The sequence below is a fragment of the Carassius carassius genome, chromosome 41 (assembly GCF_963082965.1).
Source record: "Carassius carassius chromosome 41, fCarCar2.1, whole genome shotgun sequence".
NCBI classification, from domain to species: domain Eukaryota; kingdom Metazoa; phylum Chordata; class Actinopteri; order Cypriniformes; family Cyprinidae; genus Carassius; species Carassius carassius.
This window is the reverse complement of record NC_081795.1, coordinates 18,307,012-18,329,660: the sequence shown is the minus strand read 5'-3', so window position 1 is coordinate 18,329,660 and position 22,649 is coordinate 18,307,012. Positions and strand designations below refer to the sequence as shown.

Genomic DNA, 22,649 nt, shown 5'->3' with positions numbered 1-22,649 from the left:
CCAGATGGATAAGTCCTCTTCATGTTTAAATTAGCAAATGCACAAATAAGTGCTGTGCCAGTTTGAAAATGGCGGGTGACGTATCATGATGAAAAAGCAAGCAGATCCAGCATAACGTGAGAGGAGCCCCCTAGGGGGGATGTGGATACATTGCTGTACAGACTAAAGATTTGGTAAAGATATCATATTCTGTTCAAGATTTATAGGCGTTTTAGTAAAATAGGCTCTGACCCTTTTGAACATTTCGGTGTCCTGTTGCGATGGTGAGTCGAAATTTCAACTTTTTTTTATTAATTTTTTAATAATTATTGATATTCACTCTCCATAGAATATTTCTACACTGGTTTGGTTTCGATCAGGCAAAAAACCAAGGAATAGTTCACAAAAGTAGTAGAAACATTTGCGTAACGGAAATGAGGTAGCCGTTTTGTTTGTTTTGAGCTAAGAATTACAACTATATAAGACACCTGAGTATATGACAAACAGTTTGGGAGTGATGAGCTGTTTTGCATTTTCATTTTGGCCAATTGGGGTGAGTCTTTGCCAGTCTCTCTCCAAACTGAACTCAACCATCTGGCCAAGTTACAGGTCGCTAGGCCTTATGGTTTGGTCTTATCGATTTTATGGCAAATTACAATAATAAAAATCCTCACAATTACAACAGGGTTGCAGGTCTACATGCTTGAACCCTTAATAACAGGAAAAAAAATTCTGTAAATTACACAAGTTGTACTTTAACTTGCATTACAGCTTTATAGCTCCAAAATGCTTAAGATTACCTCCTTAAAATCACCTAAATGTATTGTTTACTCACTCTTGTTAGCGCGGTGGGGAATGGGCACTGCCACGTTTTTGCCGCGATCATAGTCCTGCGGTTTGGGTGGGGAAGCAGTGAACCGACAGATGCCCGGTTCAGATGGTGTGCTCATAGAGGTCATGCTGTCCGCGTTATCGTTGGTGCCGGTGGTCATCTGATCAGAGGAGCTGTCAGAAATGAAGCACTCGGTGATCTCGAACTTGGCATGCTGCAGGTGCTCCTCCAGCTTAGCATGTTCGTACGCTCGGGCAAGCTCCTCGTATGTGGAAGACGCACTCTCTGTGGACACCATACTGTTTCGTCCCTTATCTGAGGACAGGAGAGAACAGAATTAGTGTGAACACTCTGTAAAACATAATACGCTGGTGAAATAGACCCCTTCTGTCAAAGTAGGCAGTTTTTGGCCAGAAAAAGACCAAGTCTGGCTAATGGGACAATAAATATTCTTAAAATCTTAAATGTGTGTGGACCTGTGTCCTGGGACAGGCTGGCGCTGTAGCTGTCACTCTCTGTGACTGTAATGCCATGCTGGGAGCCCACTGTCCGCCAGTCTGAGGTGAGAGTGCGAGCAGGTGTGGACGCCTGGCATTTAGTCAGAGTCCACTGGCTGGAATAGCGGTTCCTCGTGCTGTGCGCAGACTTCACACTCTTCCTTGATACTGGATCTGAGAAAGGTAAAAACAGAGAATTAGAGAATTCACTAATTATACCATCTTCCATCTGATGAGTGGGTGAGCTGTGACGTACTGGTGCCTGGCCTGATGTCTGACATGTCAATCAGTGGGCCTGTGTTCTGGATGAGGGCGGGGTGATGCACAGACACACCCGTACAGAAACTTTGAGGGTTCACTGATTGGCTGAACTCAGTGTCTGTCACAGGGATGGTGGCCTTGTCTTCACCTATTGGACACAACAGAGACAGAAAAAAACACAAGCCTTGACGGAAAATGTAAAAAAGAATTATACTTCCATTTTTATCTTTCATTTTACTTTTTATCAACGTTTCTTTCAGGAATCAACTCAACTCTTTCTCAGATTTTAAACAAAATATATTACAATAGCATATGACTTGCATATATGCAAAGACATACACACTGACCTATCTGTTTGATTCCCTCTTTATCCTCGATGAGTAGTTGCACACGGGGGATATCTATGTGCAGTCGAGGTCCCTGAGGTGGGCCTTTCACTGGAGTGTCAAAACTTCGGTTGTTCTTACTGCTCCAGGTACAAATCAATCACAGACAGACACGCACAAACAAACAGCGGGGAAAAAAAGTATTGCCACTGCCACTTCTTTAAACACAGATTTTAATGTTTAAGTTTTCATTTTGGTGTTTAATATGTATACAGACTTCTAAATATATCCTTACCTGATAAGCATCTCAGCCAAGCTCTTAGCATCTACAGATGGAAATAAGAGTAATTTTATGAAATACTCCTGTAAAATTATTCTAGAAATGTGTAATAACTATACTATTCTATTGAAACAACTTTCACTAAATTGTCTGCCTATTTCTCTCTCACCTCTAAGTCTCTTGAGTCTCTTTTCTTTGCGTTTCTTGCGGATAATGAAGAGTAGGGCCATGCCCAATGTGACCAGGATGACAGGGCAGCCGATAGAAAAAAGCTTTTTAACATCATCCCCTTCCCCTCTTGCTGACTTAATAGGCGGAATAGTGCCTGCGGAGGAAAGGAATTATAAGATAAATACAGAGATCTAAATAAAGCTCACGTCAAGGCTTCTTATCTCTAAAATTCAGGCCTAAAAACACCTTAATTAATTGAATGAGCTGCTAATTGTACAGTCGTGGCCAAAAGTTTTGAGAACTAAATAAATATTGGAAATTGGAAAAGTTGCTGCTTAAGTTTTTATAATAGCAATTTGCATATACTCCAGAATGTTATGAAGAGTGATCAGATGATTTGCATAGTCCTTCTTTGCCATGAAAATTAACTTAATCCCAAAAAAACTTTCCAATGCATTTCATTGCTGTCATTAAAGTACCTGCTGAGATCATTTCAGTAATCGTCTTGTTAACTCAGGTGAGAATGTTGACGAGCACAAGGCTGGAGATCATTATGTCAGGCTGATTGGGTTAGAATGGCAGACTTGACATGTTAAAAGGAGGGTGATGCTTGAAATCATTGTTCTTCCATTGTTAACCATGGTGACCTGCAAAGAAACGCATGCAGCCATCATTGCGTTGCAAAAAAATGGCTTCACAGGCAAGGATATTGTGGCTACTAAGATTGCACCTAAATCAATGATTTATAGGATCATCAAGAACTTCAAGGAAAGAGGTTCAATTCTTGCAAAGAAGGCTTCAGGGCGTCCAAGAAAGTCCAGCAAGCGCCAGGATCGTCTCCTAAAGAGGATTCAGCTGCGGGATCGGAGTGTCACCAGTGCAGAGCTTGCTCAGGAATGGCAGCAGGCAGGTGTGAGCACATCTGCACGCACAGTGAGGCCAAGACTTTTGGAAGATGGCCTGGTGTCAAGAAGGGCAGCAAAGAAGCCACTTCTCTCCAAAAAAAAAACATCAGGGACAGATTGATCTTCTGCAGAAAGTATAGTGAATGGACTGCTGAGGACTGGGGCAAAGTCATATTCTCAGATGAAGCCCCTTTCCGATTGTTTGGGGCATTTGGAAAAAGGCTTGTCCGGAGAAGAAAAGGTGAGCGCTACCATCAGTTCTGTGTCATACCAACAGTAAAGCATCCTGACACCATTCATGTGTGGGGTTGCTTCTCATCCAAGGGAGTGGGCTCACTCACAATTCTGCCCAAAAACACAGCCATGAATAAAGAATGGTACCAAAACACCCTCCAACAGCAACTTCTTCCAACAATCCAACAACAGTTTGGTGAAGAACAATGCATTTTCCAGCACGATGGAGCACCGTGCCATAAGGCAAAAGTGATTACTAAGTGGCTCGGGGACCAGAATGTTGAAATTTTGGGTCCATGGCCTGGAAACTCCCCAGATCTTAATCCCATTGAGAACTTGTGGTCAATCCTCAAGAGGCGGGTGGACAAACAAAAACCCACTAATTCTGACAAACTCCAAGAAGTGATTATGAAAGAATGGGTTGCTATCAGTCAGGATTTGGCCCAGAAGTTGATTTGAGAGCATGCCCAGTCGAATTGCAGAGGTCCTGAAAAAGAAGGGCCAACACTGCAAATACTGACTCTTTAAATGTCATGCAATTGTCGATAAAAGCCTTTGAAACGTATTAAGTTCTTGTAATTACATTTCAGCACATCACAGAAACAACTGAAACAAAGATCTAAAAGCAGTTTAGCAGCAAACTTTTTGAAAACTAATATTTATGTAATTCTCAAAACTTTTGGCCACGACTGTACGTTATTTTGTGTCATACTGTAATACATTCCCTGGCTCTGTAGGAAATATATTTGTACATCTGTACTAATGCTGGCAGATTTACTATGAAATAAAACTCTCCTGTTTGTAAACTTACTGCCATCATAATCCAGTGTAGCAAACTGGGAGCTCTGGTTTCCGCACCCAGCGCTGTTGCACGCCTTCATTTTTAGCTCATACCAAGTGGCCTCACGCAGCTCAGCAAGGAAGATGTCAGCTGTGGCGTTGGTGCGCACGCTCTGCCAGGCCCAGGTGCCTTTGGGGCGGAACTCTAGCAGGACAGCAGTGATGGGGCAGCCGCCACTTGTCCAGCCCTGAAGGTTGGGGTGGGCATGGGTGGAGTTGATGTGAGTGAAAAGGGGCTGGTCCTTGTTGAACTGTGGCTCTGCAAAACAAGAAAATACCACATGTTACAATATACATTAATGTGTGATGTATTGATGCAATAGATTACCATATAATCTATAAAGATGTACTTTTCACTCACATGTCTAAATGTCACATACAACACCCAATTGATTTTGATGTATCCTAGAATGGGATATTTATTACTGTTCAAATGTTTTTTGTGTTTATTTATTAGAGGTTATTCAGCAAGGACACATTAAATTGATCAGAAGTTATTAGAATGATTTCTGAAGGATTATGTTAGACTGAAGAATGGAGTAATGGCTGCTAAAAATACGGCTTTGCCATCAGATAAATAAATTACATTTACATCAATAACTTTTTAAAATTAACTATTTGGTGAGCATAAGAAACATCTTTCTAAAACAAAAGTTTACAGACCCCCAAATTTTTGAATGGTAGTGTATATGAAAAGTGGATCTTCCAGTATGAACACACACGTACACTTTTTACAAAAGCTACAAAAAGTGTAGAATATAGGGAATTAGCTAGAACCGCTCACCTCTGCCGTGGGTCTTGGCCTCAATGATCTCGCTGATGCGACCAGCTCCCACACTATTTTTTGCAGCAAGTTTGACTTTGTACCAGGTACCACAGCGCAGGTTGTCCAACTTAAAAGAACGTTCACTAGAGCTAATGAAGACGTCCTTCCACTCCTCCGTGTTATCTACTGAATACTGCAGCACGAAACCTGAATATGTGCAAACATATAAAATATATTATTATTATTCTTATTATTATATTATATATTAGATTTCTAGTTCAAGCGATTCCTGGGAATCAAACTCGTGAAGTTGGAGTTGCAAGCCTAACTCAGAAGACTTTAATAGAGATTTCGGAACATTACCACTAGATGGCACATTGACTTTACAGACTAATCACAGAGTAACAATCTCAGAAGTAGGGCTGATCAGATTGCTGTAAACCTCCATTAGTACCTCAGAGAGAGAGAGAGAGAGAGAGAGAGAGAGAGAGAGATGCTGACTGCACAGTTATGCAAATAGATGTACAATATGGTGTCGCCCTTCATTAGGAGAGGCCCGGATTTGGTGTCTAACTTTGGTTTTGGCAGATGGCAAAATAAATGGTGCCACATCAAAAGGATTTACCCACTGACAGCCTTGTGTGCTCCTTATTCTCTTCCCATCATTCCACAGATAAACACCACATACATTTCTGTTTTTTACCTAATTTGAGTTGCAAGCAGTATGACAGTAACATGTGACTCAGTGACAGATTAAACAGTCTGAGACAAAGACAGACAGACAGAAAGAAAAACAGAACATAATAAAACTAATTTTAGAGATAGATAAATTAAAAAATGGTGAGAGCTAAAGATACTTGTACTTTGAGGAGCCTACTGCATAAAAAAGTGTGAGGAGACTGGAAAGAGACAGGACAGGTTTTTCTACCTCTGATGGAACTTCCTCCGTTGTCTCCAGGGATCCAAGCCAGAGTGATTGAAGATGTGGATGTGGTGGAAACTGTTAAACGTGGTTGATCTGGAGGCACTATAAATGACAGACATCAGCAGTCAATTTTTCAGATTTTGGCCACCATGCTTTTGGTAGAACGTGTTCTGTTGATCAATGTTTACTTGTCCTGGAACAAGACATAATCTTATCTCTGTCCCCAACTTATAAGGTCAAATTTAATGTATGGCAAATTTTTGTGGTTGACAGAGTCATCAGTGGGAATCTGTGGAATCAAGAATTTTGCTTGAGAGCGTAAGATTTCTCCCACACAGACTTTGCAACAGGAATTTGCCAAATTTATCAACAGGAGGCCACATACTTTGAAAGTGACTTCTAAGCTGTGCTTTATGCGTCACCATTGACAATGCACCTTAAATTATTTTTTTCTTTTTTTAAATGTAGCCAAGTTTCATGTGACAGAACTTTAACCCTAAAATCAAACCTTAAAATCTGACTGGTTGATAGGAATTGTATTCCAGGACACGTGGAAGTATGCTGTTTCTTACCTTGTACCAGCAGGTTTACGATGATTGTGTCAAACCCCAGTGTGTTGGTGGCCGTGCAGGTGTAGTACCCAGAATCCTCGGCTTTCACAGAGCGCAGTACCAGGGTACCATTTGAAAGAATATTCCGGTGACCATCTTGAGTGACTGGGATGGCAGTGTCCTCACTGTGAGGATCAAACATATTGACCTTCTCATCTTTTAATAAATTAGAGATGAATGTCTAAGAAGAGTCAGAAGAGTAAAAAGGAGGTATTTGGGTTTGTAAATCTAAACTGTAAGTGTCTATATTTCAAAGACTCATTGGGAAAACACAGTGTTCTCAGGAAAGTGATGGAAACTGATTCTAGACCTGTCTTTGGTCCATTTGATGGTGGGTGTTGGCTCTCCTACTGAGCTGCACGGCAGCCGGACTTCCTTCATCCATGGAGTGGTCACCGTTCCTCCAAAAGACAGGATTTTAGCAGGAGCTGAGTACCACAAACAAAGAGTCATATATTAATATACTGGTCTACTAGAAGGAAATCTTAAATAGATTTTGGCACAATCCCAATTCTACCCCTTACCCCTTCGTATTGCACATTCACGTGAAGGGGTAGGGGTCTCTCAATTCTACTTTGGCTGGAGGGATAGGGGAAAGGGCCAGATAGCCCTTCAAACAAAGATTTTTCAGGTAGAAAATGATAAATTTCCCAGTATGTGACAATATGGCTGCCCGAGCAAGCAGAGATATATATTTTTTTGCATATATAAGGATTTTAATAACATATAATAATTTGTTTTATGTTGCATTCAATCTTGTGTTCATATTTTTGGTTCTTCGAAGAAACGTTTACAAAAAGTCACTATGATAAAAGTTCACTAATGTTATTAATACACAATAGTTCCACAACATATTTCACTGATACCCATTGATTTGACAACATAAATACTAGCCCAGTGGTAGGACATTGTTTTTACCTCCATGAATATGTGGAAGTTTGTGATAAACATCTGCGCATTTTCTTTGCCGTAGGTGCTAGCGACGACGTATGATGACATGTAATGGTGTAGTGCTGGTGTCCCATTTCTTAGAGGAATAATTTCAGCCATACCCCTTGGTATTTGTTTAATTGTAATAGGACAGTATATAGACAGAAAGTGAAGTGGGAGTGAGAGATGGGGATGGGATTGAGAAAGATCTAAAGTCAGAGTGCCAGAAGTGCAACGACACTATATGTCGGCAGACTGCCCTCAAAGCTAACAGTGCCAACTTAGACGGACATATTTGACCATTGTGCTCAACTCTTTTGCAGAGTCTCATGTATTCTAAAAACATGAAACTCAAGTTATTTTTTTTATTTTATTTTGTTTTCCCATTCCACTGCACTGCTCCATGCATTTTTAAATACAAAAACGCATTCTGTGTGAACTGGCCCATTAAAAGTATATTTTCTACAGTTTAAAGTCATGTTATATAATTAACATTTAATGAAATCAAACAAAGTTTTTTTTTTTTTTTGACCACATTGGAAATCTTACATACATTAAATAATCGGCCATCAAGGGACTCTTGCTCTTTAAACTAGCTGTGAATTAGCTATTAAATATGAACACACACACACACACACACACACACACACACACACACACGTTCATAGACTCTCTCTGGTTCTCTTACGAGAGCTCTCTCGTACTGCGTCCTAGCTAAGACGCTACGGGAAAAGTCTCTTTTCACGAAATACTGAAGCAAAAAATTATCCTTAATTTTGTATTTTTGTAAAGCGCATTTGCAGCAGTACACAGCCATAGGCGAGACGGCTCGTTCGCTCATTGGCTTGTTCTGCGGCAACTGCACAGCCTATCGCGCCCTTCTTGCCACTTCCCGCCGAAACGGGTGTGGCTCAACCTATAAAAGGAGCTCGAAAAGGCTGACTCACCTGATTTTTCATCTCTTCAGCGAAGCTCACGCATCGCTGGATCACGGAGGAAGCAAGCGCCGTCTGAGAAAGCACATCAGCAGGACGAGCCATTCTAAAGCTGCTGGCATCGCCGCCTTCCATTGCCGTTCCTGCTGCGCTATCCGGCGCCTATATCCTTTCAATCCTGTTATATCCAAGCTGTTCTTTATGTGTGTGTGTGTGTGTTCGCCCTGCGACACACACTCGTAAAAGAGCGCGTCTTTTTTAAGATGCCTTCCTGCGGCTCATCAGAGCCCCACTCAGCGAGGGAGACCGGTACGTCATCTGTGTCTCCTGCCTGGGTGAAGATCATGCAGCGCTCGCTCGCTGACGGCGGATGCCTCCACTGCGAGCTGTTGCCATGGTGACTCTGAGGACTCGCCTGGCCTTTTTCTCTGAGCCTGCATTCTCCGCTGCGCTGAGGCGCCGTAAAAGCATCGCTTCCAGCGGATTCCGGAACCGTCTTCAGCTCAACCGAGCTCGCCGGTTCGGCCTGCTTCACCGGCCCCCCCTGCATCGCTTCCCGGTGGGCAGCGCCCGCTGTTTGCCGGCGCGTCGTCCGAGGAAGTCGATCTCAGGGCCGCGTCGGGGGAAGAGGACACGCGCTCTCTGCTAGCTTCGGGCAGTGAGGGCTGGGCGAGCTCCGAGGATCTCGCGCCTTCTGCTCAGAAGCCCAGCAGACGAGCTGACATCGAGAAGGAGCCGGGGCGAATGCTCGTGTTGGCCGCGATGAGTCTCGGCCGCGAGTGGTTTGCACCAGTGCCCCCCCCCTCTCGTTCCCGGCTGGATGGTATTTCCCTTTCGGATGAGCGTACTTCTCAAAGCCCGCCTCATTTCTTCCTGAGCTTCACGAAGAGGTGGCGAAGGCTTGGAACGCTCCATATTTAGCATGAACTCGTTCGTCTGTCTCACTAGCATTCTCCACACTGATGATGCTAAAAACAGGAACTACCACTCACTTCCGCCGGTGGAACAGGCGATAGCGACGCACCTTTGTCCGCCCTCTGCTGGACGGCGGCAAAAGCGGTGTTGCCATCTAAAGCCTCCTGTGTGACGCTGCGTCGGCACTACTAACGATGGCTGCTTCATTGAAGCGCAGGTGTACGAGTTCCGCTGTGGCCGAGCTCTCACCCAAGCGCGCCGCTGTTTCAGTTCCAGGAATTGTGACTGTCTCAGCGTTTTCTGCAATGCGCAAGCCTGCACAGTTGCCCGCTTGCCTGCACACAAAAGCCGTTATCACAACAGCTTCAGCAACGCAGCTCGAGACCCCCGTTCTCGCTCTACTGTCTGTCGCCCCGCGCCGCGGGGACTGCGGCAGAGGATTACGGTGAGGCCGGGAGCCCCGAAGCCATCCTGGGAAAGCCATCTACGCATGCTGCATGACGCTGCGTCGGCACTACACCCGATGGCTGCTTCATCGAAGCGCCGGTGTACGAGTTCCGCTGCGGCCGGGCTCTCACCTAAGCGCGCCGCTGCTTCAGTTTCCAGAGATTGTGACTGTTTCAGCGTTTTTTGCAATGCGCAAGCCTGTACGGTTGCCCGCTTGCCTGCACACGAAAACCGTTATCACGGCTACCCAGATATTTCCCGAAAAAGGTGTAATTTCTGGTGTCCTGGCCACGGCCGATGGTGCTATAAATGTAGTGACGATGCCCACTGCTCAGTGCCCATCTCCGCATATAAGCACAGCCCTTCACACAGGGCTCGCGCCTATAAAAGCGACTCAAGTCGATCACGCGCACTACATAGTAGACGTGCCCACTCCTCAGTGCCCACAATCACTATGTCACATGCGTCATGTGGTTTCTGTAAAAACGAAACCCGTGCACGTTCGTCCGGCCACGGCCGATGGTGCTATAAATGTAGTGACGATGCCCACTCCTCAGTGCCCATCTCCACATGTAAGCACAGCCCTGCACACAGGGCCTGCGCCCATAATGTCGACTCAAGTCGGTCGCGCACACTGCATAGTAAACGTGCCCACCCCTCAGTGCCCACAATTACTATGTCACACGCGTCATGTGGTTTCTGTAAAAACGAAACCCGTGCATGCTCGTCCGGCCACGGCCGATGGTGCTATAAATGCAGTGACGATGCCCACTACCCAGTGCCCATCTCCACATGTAAGCACAGCCCTGCACACAGGGCTAGCGCACATAAGATCGACACAGATCGGTCGAGCGCGCCGCATAGTAAACGTGCCCACTTCCCAGTGCCCACATACACTATGTCACATACGGCGCGGGGCTTCTGTAAAAACGAGGCCCGTGCACGTACATTCTGCACAGGAAGACAGCGAGTTGAAAGTGGTAAAAGTGCTCACATGCAGCCCACGGTTACTCGCAGATATATCGAGTCCCACGGGACCCGCTCAGCCTCCCTCCAGTCGGTTAAGCGCCGGAACGGGGTCGAGGAAGAGCGATCTGCCCGCTGTGATCAGCTCGCTCCCCGCTTCAGATGCGCAGCACACTCGAGCGCCGCCGTTGCCCAGTCAATAGAGCGCGTTTCGCATCCAGCCCTTAGCCATTCATGCAGATGCATGGTCAGTGCTTCCAGGGGTTTCGGATTGGGTGCTAGGCATTATAAAGAGAGGCTACTCGCTACAGTTTTCTCGACGCCCACCGCACTTTTCAGCGCGCGTCGAAACTACGGTCAAAACAGAAGTAGCACACATACTTCGGGCCGAAATATCAAAACTGTTGAGCAAAGGGGCTGTAGAGCCTGTGCCTCAAAGCGAGGGGGGGCTGTACAGCAGATACTTTCTGGTGCCCAAGAGAGACGGGGGTCTCCGGCCCATACTGGATCTAAGACAGCTGAACAGGCATTGATGAAACGCAGTTTCAAAATGCTCACGACCAGGAAGCTCCTCGCGCAGATTCGCAGAGGGGACTGGTTCATGTCAATAGATCTGAAGGACGCGTATTTTCAAATACAGATAGCGTCAAACCACAGGCGATATTTGAGATTCGCCTTCGAGGGCCAGGCATACCAGTTTGCAGTCCTGCCATTCGGCTTGTCCGTAGCTCCTCGTACGTTTACGAGGTGCATGGATGCAGCGCTCGCTCCTCTCAGACTCAGAGGCATACGAGTGCTGAATTATTTGGACGACTGGTTGGTTCTGGCCCGATCATGAGCGGAGCTCGTGGACCACAGAGCCGTTTTACTCGATCACCTCGAGAAGCTCGGCCTCAGTGTCAATTGGGTGAAGAGTTCGCTGAACCCCAGTCAGACGATCCTGTTTCTGGGTATAGTTCTGAACTCGTGTTCCATGACGGCGCGGCTGTCACCACAGCGCGCGATGGGCATTCAGTGTGCAGCGAGTTCTTTCCGCTGTGGCGCGACTGTGTCGCTCAAACACTGTCAAAAGATGCTGGGTTTCATGGCCTCAGCATCTCCGGTTCTGCGGCTGGGTCTGCTCCGCATGCGCCCCCTGCAGTTCTGGCTGAAGGCTCGGGTGCCGCGCAGAGCGTGGGCGTCTGGCCGGCTGCATTTCAAGGTCGATCAGAGCTGTGTTGCGGCTCTAGCACCTTGGACAGCGAACGGCTGGTACCGATCAGGTGTAACCCTGGGGACTTCCCCGAGTGTGAAAATGGTGTCGACGGACGCCTCCACTTCGGGATGGGGAGCGCTGCTCGAAGGCAGACCGTCCTTTGGCCTATGGTCAGAACGGAAAAAGCTCCATCATATCAACTGCCTGGAAATGCTGGCAGTGGAGAACGCGCTGACGCGCTTTTGTCCCCATATCAAGGATCACCACGTCGTAGTCCGTTCGGACAACATGTCCGTGGTGTCCTACATAAATCGCCAGGTCGGTCTCGGGTCCCGAAACCTGTGCAGGCTGACGGAATGCCTCCTGATTTGGGCTCAGCGCAACGTGCGCTCGCTGAGAGCAGTGCATGTGCCTGGACTGCAGAATCTGGGTCCAGACAGGCTGTCCAGAGGCAATGTTCCTACGGGCGAATAGTCTCTACACCCGCAAACAGTCCGGCTGTTGTGGGAGAGATTTGGCATGGCGGAGGTGGACCTCTTTGCGTCCCACGAAAACGCTCACTGCCCCGCGTTCTTTTCCAAGAACGAAAGCGCGCTGTCACGGAGATGGCCGTGCTGCCCGCTTTATGCGTTCCCTCCCGTCTCCCTCCTTCCTCAGGTGATAGAACGGGTGAGAGAAACGAGATGTTCAATACTGCTTGTAGCACCTCTTTGGAAGAACCAACCATGGTTCCCAGATTTGATGCAGTTAGCAGATGTCGCCCCGTGGCCGGTACCGTTGAGGAGAGACCTCCTCTCGCAGGCCAGGGGCTCGATTTGGCACCCTCAACCGGAGTTGTGGTCCCTCTATGTATGGGCACTCAATGGTTACCCGCTGATCTCGCAGTGGGAGTGCTAAATACCATCACTCAGGCTAGAGCTCCGTCGACACGACGTCTGTATGCCTCGAAGTGGTCGGTGTTCTCCAGCTGGTGCACAGCTCGAGGTTATTCACCCCTTAGTTGTGAGGTGACGGAGGTCCTCTCCTTCCTTCAGGAGCTGTTGGATAAGGGCAGAGCCCCATTCACGCTCAAAGTTTATGTGGCTGCCATCGCGGCGTTTTCTGAAACGGCGTCCGGTCAGTCAATAGGAAGGAATGATTTAGTCATCCGGTTCCTCAGAGGAGCTAGGAGGCTGAATCCTCCCAGACCTCCGTCAGTCCCTATGTGGGACCTCGCGGCGGTTTTGGAGGCCTTGAAGGGTCCCCCTTTCAAGCCTATCCAATCGATTAGCCTTCAGCATCTGTCGTTCAAGATAGTATTCTTGTTGGCTCTTGCTTCTGTGAAGCGTGTGGGTGATTTGCACGCGCTCTCGGTGAGCCAGTCGTGCTTGGAGTTTGGGCCCAATGACTCAAGAGTCATACTCAAACCTAGGCACGGTTATGTGCCGAAATCCCTCAACACACCGTTTCGGGCTCAGGTTATTGCCCTGTCTGCCCTGCCGGTGTCAGGGGAGGATGGAGACTCGAGTCTTCTTTGCCCTGTCAGGGTTTTAAGAGCTTATGTGTCTCGCTCTGCTGCTTTTCGGCAGACGGAGCAGCTATTTGTCTCGTTCGGTGGGCGTTCCAAGGGAATGGCTGTTTCGAGACAGACTCTATCCAGATGGATAGTTGACGCCATAGCGTTAGCTTACGCTTCCAGGGGCCTTCAGTGCCCGTTGGGCGTCAGAGCACACTCCACAAGAGGCATCGCCTCGTCGTGGGCGTGGTCTACTGGGATCTCCTTGCAGGATATATGTATGGCGGCAGGTTGGGCCTCGCCGTCTACATTTATCAGGTTCTATAACCTGGAGGTTCCCGCCTTGCAAGCAAGGCTGCTGTCGGTATAGGCGAATCAGGGCCTTGAGGGGAATTCTGAGTTCACGAGCGCTATGCGCTGCCGACTGTTATATGGGCAGTATTGCGTAAGACCCGCATTGCCACATTGGTCAGGCCTTGCCTCGGCTTTATGACATCATATTGCCGCATCTACGGATGCTGCTAGATATGGGACGGAGGGCTTTTTCCCTTTTCTGTCCTGGACTCTCTGTGAGTCCCTCAGGCGACTGTGCACTGTAAATCCTGGGCGTTGCTTCAGGTTTATTGGTGTGTGATCCCTGCGCGCACGGCGTTTTACATTGGGTTCCCGTAGCGTCTTAGCTAAGACGCAGTACGAGAGAGCTCTCGTAAGAGAACGTACTCGGTTACTAAACGTAACCTCGGTTCTCTCTAGAAGAGCGAACGATTACTGCGTTCTCTGCCGTGCGCACAATTCACTCTGGTTCGCTTCGGCGATGAAATAAATCAGGTGAGTCAGCCTTTTCGAGCTCCTTTTATAGGTTGAGCCACACCCGTTTCGGCGGGAAGTGGCAAGAAGGGCGCGAAGCGCCCTTATTGGTCTGATGTTGCATCAGCCCGCGCTCGATAGGCTGTGCAGTTGCCGCAGAACAAGCCAATGAGCGAACGAGCCGTCTCGCCTATGGCTGTGTACTGCTGCAAATGCGCTTTACAAAAATACAAAATTAAGGATAATTTTTTGCTTCAGTATTTCGTGAAAAGAGACTTTTCCCGTAGCGTCTTAGCTAAGACGCAGTACTCGTTCGCTCTTCTAGAGAGAACCGAGGTTACGTTTAGTAACCGAGTACGTTTTCTGACCCAAGCAATATTGATTTAATTGCCCTCTTCATTGTTTGGCATATTGGATGGGTCATTGTCTGTCATCTCTTTCTCATTTAGTTGCTTTTACTCCTCCCCACATAATAAATGGCAGGCTTTACCTCTATCCGTTAGGAGAAAATCCAAAAAAAAAAAAGGAAGAGAAGAGTGCATCAGTGGCAGAGAATGACCTGTAACACTCAGTTCTCACTCAGGTCATCTGCCTTATCAGGCAATTGCACAATTTCTTCATGATTGCGAAGTAAATAAAGCTAAATTACAGACAGGAAACCTCAAACATCAATCTCCATGTGCAAACTGTTAAACAGTCTGTTTTGAGATCAGATGACTTCTTTAGTGTTTAGATACAGAGCTGATTGCCGATATACCAGCATTCATGAAAAGGGACATTTAGCTATGAATAATACTTATTATCCCATTAAACTCTAGGTGGACTCACCTTTCCCAGCAGGCTCCACAGTCACCTTCTCGCTAATGTTTCCTCGACCAGCAGTGGTAACGGCTGCTGCCCAGATCAGATACTGCTGACCCCGGGTCAGGTGGGTGATTCTGTATATCAGCAGCTCAGGGTTGGCTTCATATTCGCTGGGTGCCTGGGATCATTGCAGAAACACAAGTTACAAATGTGCCTAAAGATGATAAAGACAACAAAAACTTTGACACATATATTTTAGCTATGCAATCTCTATTTTTAATGCATTGTTGCAATTTTAAATGTGTCCAAATAAACATCATAGTCAGTTTTCTCTTTTAGCTAGTAGAAATGTAAAAATGTGTTATTATGTATTATTATCATGCTATATTCTATTCAGGATGACTTCTCTGTGAGCTGTGCTTAAAACATAAATACATTAATGAAAATTAACCTTTTTTATTTCTTCAAAATTTTGGATCTTAATAACAGATCCAGTTTAAAAGTAACACATTTTATGATAGCTGGGTACTAAGCTTTGTTACCATCACAATCATGAATGTTTTAATGGAACTGCAATTTCTAAGTATTTACATTTGCACAGAGAATGTTTTTGGCCTTGCTTTAAGCTCCAGCTCTTATAAGAATGCTTTTTAAAGCTAAAAATGAAAGATGATGACTTGTTTTCATGTGGAATTTATACTGGGCTCTTTGAGATGAATGTGTAATTCATGGTGTGGTGGCACGCTGAGAAGATGATTATTCAAACAAAATTCTTTCCTTTACCCTTGATTTAATAGCGTTTGCTAAATAACACGCTAAGAGATTTCTGCTGCTTTTCTTTATGTGAGTGAAAAAGGCTGAACTATGTGTCTGTGCGTTTGTGTCTATATGTGTTTGTGTGTGTGTGTGTGTGTGTGTGTGAGCGAGAGAGAGAGAGACCCAGGGGGCCTTACACAAGTAGATGAGAGGGTAAAAAGACAATACTCCTAGACACACTAGATCAGTCAGCCTCAGATAATGCTAACAATAGAGGCCGACTAATGAGAGAGATCTGCTGCTCACCTCAGCATGCATGACACACACACACACACACACACACACACACACACACACACACACACACACACACACACACACACACTCACTCCATAATGAGTACTTCTATTCACTGTAATGCACAACAAAAACATAAAATTGTACACTGTACACACACAGAAATAAAGTGACGTTAGGCTGTGCTTCGAGGTCTCTGTAATTGTAGTGTGTTTAAGAGAGCCATGTGTCCGCTGTCCAAACGCGTGCTCATCACAGTGAACGTCTGCTGCCCGCAGACATGGAAACACACACTGTGTCATTCCCACCGATCGCACTGAATGCTGCCTCACACACACACACACATGGTGCTGTCTCAATTCATGATGAGGTGATTTATATGATGGTTTCAGGATAATGGATTTTGGATAAATATACTTCCATGTTCTGTTCATAATCAGAAATACCTTTCTCTCTCTAGCTTTGAACCAAAACCTAATGAGCTTCCTTGCTGTGTACTGCCTACAGAAGCAGCTGTCTTCTGACAGAGCATTAAAACTGAAATGCAACCTTATAAATCATTGATTTGGAACACTTTACCTTTAATTTAACAATGGATTTAAATTGTGATACACCAGTATTAAAAAATAAATATAGTCAATGTAGATGATAATAGAAATACTGTAGATGCAACTCTACGAGTGGTATGTCCGAAAAGTAAACATTACAATAAGGTAAGTTACATTATCAGTTTACTTTTTTCCAAGTAACTAGTAAATTAATGCATTACTTTTTAGTTTACAAGAAAATATCAAAGTTACTTTTTAAATGAGTAACTTCTCGGTTACGTATGGTAACCCTCGTTTCCTGAATGAGGGAACAGATGAGGCCATGTCGGTGACCGACAAATATGGGATATCGCTTCGATAGACCAATCTACTTCGAGTGTAAACTAAACGAGCCAATGCACATTGGCGTGCAATTATTGCATCCAGCTGTCGCTGATCACTGCATGAGTATAAGAAGGCAGCAGGTGCAATGCATTCCAGTTTTTTCGCTGAGGAGCCGAGCCGGGGACCCGGCAGCTCAGTGGCTGTACAGCAACCATGGTGACGGGACGTGGCGTCTCTGTTCCCTCCTTCAGGGAACGAGGGTTACCATACGTAACCGACACATTCCCTTTCAGTCTGTCACTCTTGACGCCACGTCGGTGACCGACGAATATGGGATCCCTATCAAAGGGGGATGGAGGATCTCAACACGGTCTACAGTACAGACACTCTGGAGTAGTTTAAGCATGCTGACACTAACCGGGGCCTCTCAGTGCCACTACCCATTTGAGGTGAGAACACAGGAGGATACCGGCTCTACACGAAGGCTATAGAACCTAGCGAACGTGTTAGAGGTCCCCCAGCCTGCAGCTCTACAAATATCTGTCAGCGAGGTGCCACGAGTCAGCGCCCAGGAGGATGCAACACTTCTAGTTGAGTGAGCTCACAACCTGAATGGGCAGGGCATATCCTGAGTCTGATAAGCCAGGGTTATGGCATCCACAATCCAGTGGGCCATCCTCTGCTTAGAGACGACACTCCCCTTCTGCCGGCCTCCGTAACAGACAAAGAGCTGGTCTGAGGTCCTGAAGCTTTGTGTCTGGTCTACGTAGCACCTTAATGCTCGGACGGGACAAAGCAAAGCCAGGGCTGGGTCTGCCTCCTCCAGGGGCAGTGCCCGATGCCCAGACATGTGAGGCAGCGATCGTGACCATCACCCGTTGCCAGGTAACGACCGCACCGGTTTTAGTGCTGAGGTGCACAGGGGAATTGGCCGCTTGCAACACAACAGGAGTAGTGCAGCTTGAAGTGTGCAATCCACTTGACACAGGAACGACCGCTGCTGAAGCGCCGTCTCGCCAACACACGAAGCTTCCGAGAGTGTGCTGAACTCGTAGTTCACAGCAGACACAGTTGAGCAGAGCGATACTAACGCTCGGCTCCAAAGCGAAAAGATGGAATGCATTGCACCTGCTGCCTTCTTATACTCACGCAGTGATCAGCGGCAGCTGGATGCAATAATTGCATGCCGATGTGCATTGGCTCGTTTAGTTTACACTCGAAGTAGATTGGTCTATCGAAGCGATATCCCATATTCGTCGGTCACCGTCGTGGCGTCGAGAGTGACCGACTGAAAGGGAACACCAGTTACTTTGTTTTCCCATTTTTGGCTGACAGCTCTCCTGTGCGAGAGAAATCGGGAGTAAGTACAGCCATGTTGTGTGCGCTGTGTGAACATGATGGTTATTGTAGTTCTAGACTTAATGTGATCGTGCATTTACTCATCTCACTTGTACAAAAACATTTTCTCAGAATTTATAAAAACTGTGAAATGAAAATCCAGAATGACACAAACCTGCGATAATTAAATACAACACAACTATCCTTTAAATATTTAATCTGATTTTATTAACCAATATCTTTGCTGATTACCTGTGATGCTCCAATTCAACCATACATTTTTATTAAAATCAAGCACAGTCCAGATGAGAAAATGTAAAGCATTACTTTCCATAAAAAAAACTACATAATGCAATTAGTTATTTTAAAAGGGAGTAATGCAATATAGCACTGCATTATTTTAAAAGTATCTTTCCCCAAACTAGGACTAATGGAGCTTATATATAACTGCCTTCATATTTTAGGAAGGTGGTCCTTTACAAGAGGGACAAAACATATTTGTAGAGCATCAAAAAGTTTCCTAAAAAGGCAGTGATGGGTGTGTGTCTGTGACACCTAAAGATGCTGTCTAGGTAGGCAGCTCACTAGGCTTCTGAGCCTTCTCTCTCTAGATAATTTCGATTAATCTTTTTCCCTCCTCCTCCCTGTCTGTCTCTGTCTCTCAGCATGAATCAGGTACAAGAGGTGCAGACGGGAGGGGTGGAGTGTTGTAACGGATATTAAAATATTCTTCCAGTGTGAAGATAGCGGTGATCCGGGGAGTGATAGTGGGAGATAATGAAAAGAGGAACAAAAGTACTCCCCGCACGCTGAGTCTGACCCCCCTTCCTCCTCCACCACCTCCTCCTCATCCCCCTTCTCCTCTCACACTCATTTACATAGTAATCACTCCATGCTCTACGAGAGGCTGGAGTGTGTGTGTGTGTGTGTGAGAGAGAGAGAGAGAGAGAGAGGAGTGATTTGTGAATGAGCAAAAGAAAGGAAGAGAGTGAGCATGTGTACATCTGGACAGGTACATTAATTCAGTGTGAGAGTACACAAATTGTGTGTGTGTGTGTGTGTGTGTGTTTGTTTGTTGAGGAATTGGTTCTAAATGTGATTGAGCCTGTGAGATGTGTGTGTGTGTGTGTGCTGTCAGCTTGTTTCCTGCCCTCCCTGATGAACAGATGAGGTTGTCTAGGCAACATGATGAGACGAAGATATGCAAATGAGATAGGAGGGTGAGCTTGCATGCACACACTGCAGTAAGAGCCTCTCATTTACTGGCACGCACACACACACACACACACACACACATCCCGCTGATATTGCAGCACAACCTCACACTTACACGGATTAAAAATACACTCGTCACAAATCCAGACACAAATAGACAATAAGGTGAAATAAACACTGATTTATCCTTAAAATCGAAAGAAAACTGATAAAAACAAAAAATCCAGACATACTGTTCCCACACCCATATGAAATAAATCACATAAGTGTAAAAAACACACAAATATTCACACTTGTGTGCCTTCATTTTTGAACAAAAAGACTGAAGCAAGCCACACCAACACCAAAATCAATGTTAAAAACAAGTTTCCCCATTTAATGACTCACCGGTTGGCCCGATCCAGGGCTGGAACAGTAAATTGTGTATTTTCGGATGATACCATTGGGCTTGATGGGGGGAAGCCAGGATACCACCACACTGGAGGCAGAGGATGGCACTGCTTTGATGCCAGCTGGAGGACCGGGGTCTGAAAGAGAAAAAAGAGAGACAGAACCCTAGATTAATGTATGACGGGCACTGTGGGATATACCACCTCCCAGTTAGTTTGTAAAATATTCCAGATTTTATGGAGTTTTTCTGGAATTAGAAAGAAGACAAAACATGCCAGGTTGTCTTTTTTGCCTATTTAGTCAGCTCTCAAAGTATAGGCCAGGTTTTACATGTATGCAAAGGTTTGCGTATAGTCGGCATAAAATGCAGTAAAGATTTTTATTTGAATGAATGGTGTTCAGAACGACTCAAACATTTGCATGCCATCAAAGCAACCAATATTTATTTATTTATTTATTTTTTTATATAGAGAGGTGTTCTCTTTTCATTCCACTGCAAAGAAAATTTGCCAACCATTAAGTTTTGAGCTTTTGGTCATATGCCCAGAATGAGCCTCTGCTGCTACAGAAAACTATGACTTGGTGACACTTATGAACAGACAATTTTGTTGAGCGACAGTGAACAGTAGAAGATGAATGCAGAACTGGCTCTCCTATCTGGGTACTCTTGTATTTGGCATTATTTGATAAACACCATAACAAAAACAAATAAGTTCCACCTACTGTGAGAGAGCGAATTTGTGTTTCATCCCATGCCATTTCTTTCCATTTGTCTGAACAGAAAAATCTAATTTAAAAACTGGGCCACATTTTTGAAACGATCATTCATATTGGTGTGAATAGGCCTTAAAACGTCTGTAGTTTTTTTTTTTTTTTGAAGGATTGGCCCCAAATCCATTGACCCCCCCTCCCCATCACACTTCTGTCATATTAGAAATAATCTAAGAATGCTTATAAATAACCGTCTCACTTTTAGTGTGTCTAGAATATTCAGGAAGACAGGAAGATTTAAGAAAAAAAAACATCATTATCATTTCTAGGGTTTACTCTAAAGGGTTAATCCATGAGGGGGTTCAGGTCTTAAAATGTGGTGACACAAACTGTTGTGATACTTTATTGTATTAATGATATGATATGATGATATATAACAGCATAATTCCTTGCTATGAGCAGAGGCAAAATGGACCAAAACCGTGGACCAAAAATTTAGGACAAGTAGCCCCTTGACAAACTGACACAACACATGCCTATAAACTCATATATTAAATAATCATATATTACATTCAATTAAATGAAAATGCCTCTCTCCCATTCTACAAGACTAAGACACCCTTTATTTCCCTTAACCCCCGTGAACCCCACCAGGGAAAATAGGAGAGACGGATATCTCCATAATCCTATTCCCGACCAGTGTAAGCACAAAATTAATGTCAGCTAATCCACAAAGAATAAATCCTTCTCCTTGTATTGGATGGAGGATCTGCTTTGAGGCACATATCCACTTTACAGACCCCCTTCTTCAGCGTCTTAATTCTCATTAAGTGTGCTAATGCGGTATCAGAGCCTAAATGTTGCCACGGCGACCGCATCCAGCAATCAAGCAATCCAGCATCATCTAGACATGGATCATGCAGCACTTGCCTCCAGCTAATGTGTTTTGTGGCAAGATTTTCTTCCCGACAGCCTCCCCCCACCAAGACCTCATATACACACCCTTAAGCTTGAATAGAGCAGGGGTAAAGGGGAAGTAGCTTGCACATAATGTGGCTGTGTGTTTAAAAACGGGTTCTCCACTGACTGGATCGAAAGCTTATTGGATGGTCACATTTATCGATTACGGATAAAAGGTTTTTGTGGTCCAAAACCTAGTGAGCTGGCTATTTAGGGTGCATGTTAAGGGATAATAATATGCTCAATAGTAAGAAGAAACACTGAAGATCCCTCATATTATATTCTATAATATTCTACAACATTACTGTTTTACTGTATTTTTTTATCAAATATATGTAGCTTTGTTGAGCATAATAGACTTGTTTTAAAAACATTAACAGATCTTACAAACACCAAACATTTAAATTAGTGGTGGGCCGTTATCAGTGTTAACGTGCTGCGTTAACGTGAGACTCTTATTGGGCGATAAAAAAAATATTGCCGTTAATCTATTCTCAAAGTTAATATGGGTGCGTAAAAAAAATACGAAATGCATACGCACTGTAGACGGATTATGTGTGAAACAGGCGTAAAGTTGTTTGCACCTTGTGCAATGTGGCATTAGTTTACAGCTTTCTCAAGCAGTTTGTGATGCATTTTGGAAACAGGAGATGAGCCCCTGGTCTAATGCACCACCTGTCTTGAGAAACCCGTTCTTAAAGACTTAACATTACTTTTATTTTATTTGGGTAACACACATATTCTGAATGTTTTCGGCAGAATTCAAATGAGCCATTTTAATCTAGATTAATCTGGATTAATTCCAAGATTACAGTGAGATTAATCTAGATTAAAAAAAAAATTAATCTATGCCCACCACTACTTTAAATGTTAATGGACAATATATCAAACTGAAAATGAGCAATAAAATAGTTTAGTGTAATTTACTATTTTATCCAATATGTTGGAATGCTGTGTATTTTTATGCTTATTAGAGAACAAAGCTGTTA

The 22,649-nt window shown here is 44.9% G+C and overlaps 1 protein-coding gene across 4 annotated transcripts in view; it reads right to left on the bottom strand.

Moving 5' to 3' along the window:
- The window catches only part of LOC132122917 (cell adhesion molecule DSCAML1-like), a 142,825-nt gene that overhangs the window by 4,906 nt on the left and 115,270 nt on the right, over nt 1–22,649 (bottom strand). For 2 of the 4 annotated variants that reach the window (XM_059533417.1, XM_059533420.1), the window contains exons 20-32: nt 19,987–20,126; nt 15,146–15,299; nt 6,938–7,055; nt 6,589–6,752; nt 6,020–6,118; nt 5,110–5,298; nt 4,297–4,584; nt 2,345–2,500; nt 2,191–2,221; nt 1,917–2,038; nt 1,565–1,717; nt 1,288–1,482; nt 815–1,126 (exon numbers count right to left, since the gene is read on the bottom strand). In XM_059533417.1, the coding sequence (XP_059389400.1) occupies nt 815–1,126; nt 1,288–1,482; nt 1,565–1,717; nt 1,917–2,038; nt 2,191–2,221; nt 2,345–2,500; nt 4,297–4,584; nt 5,110–5,298; nt 6,020–6,118; nt 6,589–6,752; nt 6,938–7,055; nt 15,146–15,299; nt 19,987–20,126 (2,121 nt within the window). The remainder of the gene's footprint in view (nt 1–814; nt 1,127–1,287; nt 1,483–1,564; nt 1,718–1,916; nt 2,039–2,190; nt 2,222–2,344; nt 2,501–4,296; nt 4,585–5,109; nt 5,299–6,019; nt 6,119–6,588; nt 6,753–6,937; nt 7,056–15,145; nt 15,300–19,986; nt 20,127–22,649) is intronic. The other 2 variants (XM_059533419.1, XM_059533421.1) reach the window with 1 other exon arrangement.